The sequence below is a fragment of the Benincasa hispida genome, chromosome 11 (assembly GCF_027475165.1).
Source record: "Benincasa hispida cultivar pf3 chromosome 11, pf3_genome.v1.1, whole genome shotgun sequence".
In the NCBI taxonomy this organism is placed as follows: domain Eukaryota; kingdom Viridiplantae; phylum Streptophyta; class Magnoliopsida; order Cucurbitales; family Cucurbitaceae; genus Benincasa; species Benincasa hispida.
In genome coordinates, this window is record NC_143488.1 from 48,723,003 (window position 1) to 48,733,762 (window position 10,760).

At 28.9% G+C, this 10,760-nt stretch overlaps 1 protein-coding gene across 1 annotated transcript; it reads left to right on the plus strand.

Annotated features, from left to right (window-relative positions):
* The first annotated feature begins 7,660 nt into the window (after nt 1-7,660).
* Nucleotides 7,661-8,386, plus strand: LOC120091443 (protein VACUOLELESS GAMETOPHYTES-like). The gene has a single exon (XM_039049471.2). The coding sequence runs from the start codon at nt 7,740-7,742 to the stop codon at nt 8,268-8,270; it is 531 nt and encodes a 176-aa protein (XP_038905399.1). The 5' UTR covers nt 7,661-7,739; the 3' UTR covers nt 8,271-8,386.
* Nucleotides 8,387-10,760: the final 2,374 nt, after the last annotated feature.

Below are 10,760 nucleotides of genomic sequence, written 5' to 3' on the forward strand. Positions count from 1 at the left end.
GTGTCAACAGGATAAGGTACATAGCCTTATCCTTATACTATAGACCCTTTAGGTTGTGTTTCTCCACATACATTTCAAGACTCATAAGACAGCCTAAGATGTTAGTTTATTGTATTTAGGGTTATTAAGAAAAAATGAATACAACACAATCAATAACACTTATTGAAATAACATCAATAACTCTTTATTGATGATAGCCAATTATTTATATTTGTTATCTACAAGTTTTAGGACATAAAACCCAACAACTCCAACTTTAGTCCCTCCTGAATAGATTCTTATAGAAATAAGTCTCATCATTATGTTTAGTATCATATGATAATAGTTAAGGGTGAATAGGGTTGTAATTTGCTCAAATTTAAAACATTTTCATGAAATTTAAACTAAGTTAAATCAATTGAAACTAATAAAAGATAAGTAATCTAAAATTGCTAAGATATTCAACAATTTTTTTAAGCACACAATATATTTAGATAAATAGTTAAACTACAAAAATCAAAAGAGTAGAAGAAAATAAATAATATTATAAATTTTATAGTCGCTCGAAAATTCATACTTCACTCTCCAAGACTCTTCAGATATTTTACTGTGAAAATCCTCTTATGTGTGAGAATCAAACCAATCAACGACTCCCAACTTATTTTAATAGGATCATGATCAAACCGCCACCTCAATCCTTTTTCAAGTTCAAGATTAAACCACCCATTCAAATCTAGGGTTCACCTATACCATGCACCCTTATTATAAAATTCCAATAATAATAATAAAGAGAGAGAGAGAGAGATCCATCAGAATACAAACTTTCAAGAAGTATATACACAAATTTGAAGCATTCAAAATAATCTAATCCTCCAAGAAAAGAATAATCTCTCAAAAAAAATTAGAAAAGAATGAAACTTTCAAGAATGATCCAACAAATGGAGAAATGGAGAGAAAAATTTCATTAGAATTAACAGATTAGATGTGTTAAAAAAGAAAGGAGGAATGGAACTTAATAGTGGTTGAAGTTTGAATAAATTCGGACCATGAGATCTAGGTTAATAAAAACGAAAGGGTTGAAACTAGATTGAAATTTGAGCATTGGATCTAAGTTAATAGAAATAAAGGGTTAAGATTTAAGAAACAATATATAAAAACTAGAATTAAATCTGTTTATTTCAAGAAATCGAGTTTTAGATGCCCAGGTTTCGGAACTAAACTAAGCATTTCAAACTAAATCCGAACAATCAAGCTCAAAGATGTGCAGAAGGACCAAAACGCGCCTACAGAAAAGCATCTCAACATTATGCAAAACTAGGTTCAACGGTGCAAACCAAAGACACAGCAGTATAATGCTCTCGATAAATCAGGAAGCCCCAACTTTGTCAACGCTGTTGCGGAGCTTGCCTCCATGTTGCCAATGTTGCAACACTTGTCCAAGCATTGCAACACTATCATCTGGCACTATATAAAGCTCTTTTCAATAGCTGGTCAAGAAAAAAAGTAAATCCTCAATCTTCGGACACCTTTCTTGTGCATTCTTCTTTCTTTTAAGTTTTGTTTAATTCTGGATTGGATTTTTGGTATATATTCAATTTCAACAATGGCAAACCTTGGTTATATCGTCCCAACGAGAAGGTAAGGTTCGTCCTTTCTTAGTTTAGAGGTTTGGTGAACCGAAGTTATGATTTTTAGGGTTTGAGTTAAATTTTCATATCTTTATTGTAAGCATCTTTAGCCTATGACTTTAATCCTTTAGCATGTGAAAAAAAAAAAATAATAAATAGATCTATCACAAAGTACAAATGTCAAGCACAGTGTCACAAAAAATATGTATGACAAGTAGGCAACATAGAAACAAACAGAAATATAAAGATACAGAGTTTGATCACCCAAATCGGTGCAAAATTACCTACGTTTGGAGGTTGTGAGTCCCGTTGAAAGAAACTTTACTATATGAAGAGTTTAGTAATTACAAGAAAAAGTACTTGTCTGATAGACTCTCTTCAGTGACTCACGTATAGCTTCCTCTTTAGGCTCCCATAAGTTTGAGCTCCCCTCACTATAAGAAAAAGAGGCTCTCCCCATGCCTAAAACAACCGTCGAGAGATCCATCGTTGGGAGAGAGGATCTCGTCCGACTACGTAGGAGTAGCGTCAGGAGTTAGCAATAACTCCCGACACTATATAGAAGTCTTCGGGAGATATGTTCGATCTCCCGACGGGTAGACAATATGCGTCGGGAGTTAGGATAGACAATATGCGTCGGAAGTTTGGGTTTAAAAACCCCAAATCGAAGAAAGCAGATCAAATCTATCTTCTTCAACTTAAGGTAAGTCGAGACCAGATGAGAGAGAGAGTAGCACTTGCCCACCGTTCGTCCGCGTCTTCCACCGTTCCTCCGTTCATCATCTTCCATCAATAAGTCGACCATTCGTCCGTTGATGCCTAAGTTTGCTACTCTTTTGCTCTTGGCCCTCATTGCCCTTTCCATGCTTCAAACCACTGTGAGACCCTCTGCTCCACTACCTTACTTCTCTTTTCTTTTTTCCCTCTACCTTTTTTCTTCCCAGAACTAATTCTGTTTTTTTCTTTCTTGTTCAATTCGTTTCTGCAGGTCATGGCCGACGGTGGTGGTCGAAACAGGGTAAAACTTCTTTTATAGTACTACTTTTTCACCCAAAGTCTGGCTTTCCAACTCTTTAATCTCGGATTATTTACCATTGCGACATTTTGTCAAAGACTTAAGATTTTCTTTGTTCTTGTGTTTAAAAGTGGGGTTTCATACTTTTAAATTCACTCATTTTCTGTAGATCAGGGTTTTAAACTCTTAAATCGCTTATTTGCTATTGCGGCATTTTGTCGAACACTTCATAATAGTCGTACTTGTATTTTGACTTGCATTGACCTACTCCTCTGCTAATGTAAATTAGGCATTAAAATTCAGAAATCAACAAATTTTTATTCCAACATTTTGTCTAACAACCTTGTAATTGTACTCACATTTTGGTTGATTTGGTTGGATTTATCTAAAATGGGTTTGAAAATTTTTGACAGAATGCCCAAATCGATTTAACAAAACTTTTAATTTTTAATTTTTTTTTAAAAAAATGACTATCTCCCGATGATGCCTATACAAGCGTTGAGAGTTTCAATAACTCCTGATGGTATATGTTTCCACGTCGTGAGATGCTCTCCCAACAGGGATATCCCGACCAAACTCTCGACGACTAGTTTGTCGTCGGGAGTAGTTCTCCCAATGTTTTTTTTTTTTATCATTTTTCGACAATTTCAAGCGTCAAAAAATGGGTGTTTTCTTGTAGTGCCTCACTTCCACAATAACTCCAAGCTTTGTATGAGATCCCCTCAATATAACATATTTAGACTCCTCCTAAGTGTGAGATTTCATCATTTTTAACATACTCAAGCTTCCCCTAAATACAATATCAAATAAAACTCCTCCCGAGTTCTATAATGGCTGTCAAACCAAAAATCTTAACAATAAATACAAAGATTTTCAATAACAAAACATGGAAGTTGAGACTTAGACGAACGCTAAGCTCAAAACTCTCAATACACACTTTTCTAATAAGTCGGGTAACTCTAAAAAATAAATGAGACCACAATAGATATGGCTAGCTTAGAAAATATCTTCAAGGAGTGAATAAATAATATTTGCAGGAAAGTAAAGAAGGCAGCCACATAAATCTACAAATCACGATGACATGACAGATAAAGAAAAGATCTTTTGCAAAATCTGTTGCCAGACATGTAACAATGTTCTTGACAATGTCCTCAACATTTCACAAGACATGTTGTGCAAGTTTTTTCTGTAATAAAATCAGTTAGTCACAATGTCGTAGCAGCATAGTATATAACATTGGATCGACACCCTAGGTTGTGGATACATTTCTAATCACTATTAATAGACTCATAACCTCTATTTGTTGTATGATTAATTGTCGAGTAGCAATAATTGAGTTGTATTTGGTTGTTGATTAGCTTTCCTAATTAAAAAACATAGCATGATCAACTTTAGGATTAGAGAGATTATTTATAGACTTTTCCTATTGATTAATCATCGCATTATCTTGCATAGATCTTAAAGTGTGTGTTTAATTTGCATGAAATACTTCTCATACTTTGTGAACTGCACATCTAGTTTTATTTAGTTTCTTAATTGATGATTTCAGTCGCTTAATTCAACTTTTTCCCATCAAGTAGGTCATGTGCTTATGATTGCCCAAAGTAGTAGAGTATAGTTCTTGTGATCAAATTTACAATGGGGTGATTTCTTTCCTTTAAAATAGATAGTTTGGTAGATTATTATTTGTTTTTCAATCGTTTTACTTTCACTTTTATCTTTAGATCATATATTTTCGCCCTTCAATCTCCTTCCCCCTCCCCCTAGTTTACCACTTTAATTTTGAAATTGGCTTGCGAGAAATTAAGTTTGGATCTATGTCATTTAACTCATTTCACCATTAATAAAATAGTGCAAATATTTAGGGAGCGTTTGGAGCAATGAGTTGGTTATATAGTCCTAAATTATTATAAACTATTTTTGTTTGAAAATGAAATAGTAAACACTATAGCAAAGAATAAAAAAATGATGAATGTAAAATAGTAAAAAACGGTAGCAAATGAGGATTTTGAAATAGTGTTGACTGTAGCTAATTTGAGACTATAAAATATTATTTACTGTAGCAAGAGGTGATTATTATAGTCTTAAAATACTACTTGCCTCAAACGATCTCTTAGTCTTATATCAATCCACTATAAATTTCATTTGGTCATGGATTTTCGTGACACAAATCTTGCATGTTAACATATGACGATCGCCACACAAGTTTCAATCTTAAGTCAAAGGTTAGATTCGATTGATGACGTAGGAGTCATAAGAATATATTTATAGCATATGGTTTAGGGGTTTTTCCAAATTCTACCAATGATTAGTTAATTTAGGCTCTATTTGGGTTTGGGTTTGAAATGGTAGGAAGTGATTTTGGGAAAAACTTAATCACTTTTATTGTTTGATAATCAAATTATTAAATAATCTAAAAGAATCACTTTTTAAATTATAACTAACATTTAAATAAATATATTATAATAATATTCTTCCATATTAATATATTTTTATCTATATATTTTTAAATTTTAATTGATTTTTTTTTTAACAATTATTTTTCTTAAACTTTTATCAAATAATTTAGAAATAAAATTACTTGAAATTCAAATCATATAAAATTTTAAAAAACATATTACAATAAATTATAAATTAATTATTAATGTGAAAATAATTAAAATAATAAGTTCTATTTTAATTCATATAATTAAAATGATATTCATATCAAAATAGAATATATAAGATTATACGAACAAAATTTAATAATTAAAATAAAAGTTACAAGTTAATGAATGATTAAGAAACAAATGGCCGGGAGGTCGTGAGATTATAAGAAGTCAAAATAATTTATAGGATTAATTTTATAACAATATTTTAATCCATTGACTTAATTTAAAAAAAGTTCTATTTTTGTTCATAGCTAATGACAGATTTTAAAATATATATATATATAATCATTCTAAAAACTTGTGTTTGGTGAGAATATGCTCCATTTCTCTTTTCTTTTTTTTTTTTTTTTTTTTTTTTCTTTTTTTTTTTTTTGTGTGTGTGCGCGCGTGGTGGGGGATTAACAAATATCAAAGTAATTTTGAAAGTAATGAGTGTATTATCTAATAATTTCTATCAAAGATTAACCATGTGGTTAGACTTTAATCTTATTGAATTTTCTTGTTTTAATTCAACTAATGTGAGATTGGAGTCTAAACTTATAAATTTAAACAAGATGTTTGATTCAATATATAACCCTGCTAAATTGAAACTTTTTATGAACTATTATATCATATTTAAGAGATTGTTTGGATTAAAGTTTTGTAGATATCATAAAATAAAACATGTTTTCGAATAAAATGTCTGGAAATAAGATGTCAAATCAAAGATACGTTTGGGATGTGTTATATTTTTATGCAGTTCTAAGGTATAAAATTAATAAACATTAATTTCAATAATTTATTTTTGTTTATTAAATTATTTTTATTACATTAAATTATCAAATCAATTTTAAGCCATTAAAGTTTAACTAAATTTATCCACTCACCCTCCAATTTAATATATTTATTATCAATTAAATTTTTTATATTGCACATTTATATTATCAATTTTTATTCAAAAAAATATTTATAATTAATTTAAATTTTTTTTTTTTGTAATTCAGTTAATTGAAGAGTTAATTAATTAATTGTTTAATGTCAATCATATGCCATATATATATACAAACGAAGTTGATATAAACTAGTTGATTTTAAATCATCAAATAATAATTTTAATTCTAAAAAAATAACTATGATTATAGATTAAAACTAGAAGTACAAGTGTACAAGATTGTTTAATTGAAAAAGGTTAACTTTTTAGTTAATTAATTAATAATTTTTAAAGACTAATTAATAATTTTAATAAATAATTTATGATGTTAATATATATTATCGATAAAAAAGGGATTTAAACAAATATAATTATAGTCATTCATATTTTTTTTTAAAGATCGTGGTTTTTTATATTAATTCATAATAATATAATAAATTATTATACTGACATTATTATAAATAATAATTAATTATATATGTCAATTATAAATTTAATTTAGATATTTTATAAAAATTAAATATATTACACTATCAAGTATCAACAAAGAAGAAAAATAAATAAAATAAAAAGATAAAAACTAAGAGGTAGAGAAAAACTATTAAAAATAGAGAAAACCATCTATTTGAGTGATCAACTTTTTAATGATTTATTATAATCAAAGTTTGAATTTATGTTTTTTTTTTAAACAAAACAATTATACTTATTAACGAATCTATTAGATAGAAAGTTAGAAATTTTTTAACTTTTTAACTTATTTAACATATTAAATTTTGTGAGCCTACATATTATTTTTATAAGTTTAAAATGGAAATAAATTTATGAGCTTTTTGCTCTAGGACAGTTTCTATTTGGTTTTAGAGTTTTATAATATTACAATTTTACTATTTAAGTTTTGAGTTGTATTTAAATTTAGTTTATAATTTAAAAATGTTGTTATTTTACCTTTGGTATTTAAGTTTGTTTCAGTTTGACCCATGTACTTTTAACTCCGATTTTTCATTAAATAATCAACTTTTTATTTTTGGTTTTAATATTTATTAATTAACTAAGAGAAATAAAAAATTTACAATTAGTTAAGTTTCACTATTTTCATCAATATTAAAATTAATTTTGAAAATTTACTTTATAATTATTTTAAATTTGTTTAATAGACATTTTTTCTCCAATAACAAAAAAAAAATGAGTATTTAATAAAATTCGATATTAAAAGTGTATATCTTGAAATATGTGGATTAATTGAAATTAAACTTAAAATTTAAAGACTAAAATCATAATATTTAAAAACTTAAGTAAACTCAAAATTTAAATATTAAAAGTGTAATATTTTAAAATTTAAACAAGTGAAAATAATTTTCGAAACTTGGAAGGCAAAAAGTTTTTTTTTTTCAAAATAACTATTATAATAATAATAAAACAAATAATCGCGATGAATACGGAAAGAATTAATCTCGTTGACCTTTTAAAAACCTTATTTATTGCGCTTCAGCTTATCATTCCTGATCTCTTCATCGCCAATCACAACTTCAATACGCAAATAAAAACAGAGCAGAGAAATGCTGAAGCAACATTTCAGCCACCGCCACCCACTGGCCGCCGTGACGGTGGTGGAGGACGACGGAACGATCTGCTCCGGCTGCGAATTCCGACTTTCCGGCGCCGCCTACAAGTGCACAAAGCCCAAATGCGAATTCCACCTCCACGACCTCTGTTTCGCCCTTCCGCCGGAGATCCACCACCCCTCTCACCCAAAACACCCCCTCATACTCGCCGGATCTTCGCCGTACGTCGGCGGGGAGTTCGCCTGCGATGCGTGCGGCGACGTGGGCTCCGGCTTCATCTACCGGTGCCCACGATGCCAGTTTGATCTCCATATCCACTGCGCCACCTTGCCGGAGACGGTGGCCGGAAAAAACCACGAGCACCCGCTCCGGCTTGAGTTCCAGTTTAAGGGGAAGGGATTTTGCTGCGGTGTTTGTGAGGGAGGTTTTGGAAATGGGTGTTGGGTTTATTACTGTAGGGTTTGTGATTTTGGGGTTCATGTTCACTGTTTTGTGGCTGAAGATGAAGATGAAGAAATGGAATGATTTTGATGGAGATGAATTTGGTTGGTCTTTCTTTTTTACTCATCTTTTGTAATTGTATAGATGAATTTCAATGTTTTTGGAATTTGGGCTATATGCATTTTGATCTGTTTCAATCATGTTTTTATTTATCACGCGGTTTTTTTCCAATCAATTAGTTCAAATTTATATGATTTTTTTTTTCTATTAATACAATGATTGCAAGATCGAAAATCTAAACTTCGAATGGTATCAATTATTATTGGACTATTATATAATTGGAAACACCCTACATAGTATAGATGTTTTGTACCATTCTACATATTTGTTGTCAATAGTTTTTTTTTTTTTTTTTTTCAGGATTTTAGCTAATTCTAACGAGTGAAAATGGTGCTATACTTTAAATTAATAAATCTCTAATTTTGAAGTCAATAATTGAGGTATGTGGATGAATTAATTTGGATGGATTTGAGATAAAATCATTTTTTATAAAAATCATGAACGAAAGCACTTCTCTCACTCAAAATGCATCTCAAATAGTTAAAATATTTGTAAAAGCTTTTGCGAGGAAGATGTGTTATTATTGAGCATTTATTGCTTGAAAGCTCATAGTTGAATTACAATTGACTAAAATATTAAAGCATTTCTAGAAAAACAAACTCTTAATTTAGTAATGGAATTTTGATTCATTTTCAATTATATTTTCACTCTAAATAAAATTATAAAATAAAAAATAAAAAATTTCACTTTCTCCAATTTTCATGAAGTTTTTTCGATGTGTCTCAGACAATTTGGTAAGGACATGGATTACATGGATATTAATATTAATGATGAGACACATGAACATTAAACATATTCATGGACAACTATTATCATAATATTTAATAATAATATTACAATAAAAATTTTGATGGCTTTTTTCCCCTAAAGGTTCACACCGCTCAATAAAATAGTTTTTTATGTAGTCTTTTCTATTTATTGTCATATATATCAATAAAATTGTTTATTTACTTTCTAAATGACCCATTGCTATCTTAAATTGAAAGCTTAAATTATTTTAATAAATAAATTGTTCTCTCTCGTAAAGACAAAAAGGCAATAATAGAAAGGGAATTTGAATCATAAAATAACTCGTTTTATTATAAAAATAAGATAAATTATATTAGTGTATTTAGAGAATAGAATTGCATAAATATCTAATATTATGCAACTAGCCTCTTTTGATGTTCATATGTTTGACATTGACTCTTTTTAATATCCTACAAAATAGAATACATAAAATAATAATAATAATAATAATTTATTTTTAAAATTGTCAATTTATTGAGAGCCCTAAAGTCCAACTAAACAAACCAAAAAAATCAAAATATATAGAACAAGTGGGGTTTACAGTAAAGCCTTCAATATTTTAAAAATAAAATATTAATTTGAAAGGTCAAGGTATGTATTTTGCTAAACCAAAAGCAAAAAGGGAATTTGTAATAAATAACCTTCCATATAAAAAATTCCCCAACCACAAGTTTACGTACATGATTAAAAATCAAGAATTTTTCAGTTTGAAATTTCGATTCTGATCAAATGAAAATGATCTAATTTTACAACTTAGATAATATTTCTCTTTGGAATTTACATTTATTTTTGTTGTTTAATTGTTTTGATTATGTTTTCTTCTGTTTTGAACGATCATAAAAGCTTTTATCTTCTTTTCCCTTACGATCCAAAATTGATTTTTTGTGACAGTTGGTACGATAGTGTCTTTTTATTTATAATTATCCTATATTTTTAGAGTTAATTTTATATTCATTATATCTTATATGATCAACTAAATGTTGAATAAAATGTCGAATAAAATACATCTTATTTTATTAGTTTATTAGTTTTTTATGTTAATGCAACTAAATGTCGAATAATATATCTCTTATTTTATGAGATAAATAAATTGTTTGTACAAATTGTTGGGATTGATATCCTAAATCTCGTGGGTTCTGTAATTTGTAATTGTAATATACAAACTATTTATTTATTTAATAAAATATAAGGTATTTTATTTGACATTTAGTAGCATTAGCCTACAAAATCAATAAACTAACATTTGAGGTTATCTTCAACTTAAACATGTATGTAAAGACATACAGGTGGATCATATTTAAGTGATAACTTAAATAGTCTATAGTAGATGGATAGGGCTGGGTACTTTATGCTGGTGACACTATGAATATGGCCCGCTTTGTAGATATTACAATTGTTGTAAAGTGCTACAAATGATCTGATCTTGATCATTTACGTAGAGACATGTGAGTGGAGGTATTCTATACAAAGGGGTTTGTATAAGGTCAGACCACGAAATGATTAGTTATATAATGTCGATAATAATAGAGACTTACATTTCACCAGACCATAGGTGACATGACCTGAATCCTAACTGAGTTGTAAACTTCTGCCTATGAAGGTAGTCCTTTAATTTGTATAGGTGAGAGTGACTAGATAGCCAACTCAATAAACCTACAATTTTGG

What these genes read in the sequence shown, in the direction of transcription:
- LOC120091443 (XM_039049471.2), top strand. Translation starts at nt 7,740, where the DNA reads ATGCTGAAGCAACATTTCAGCCACCGCCACCCACTGGCCGCCGTGACG.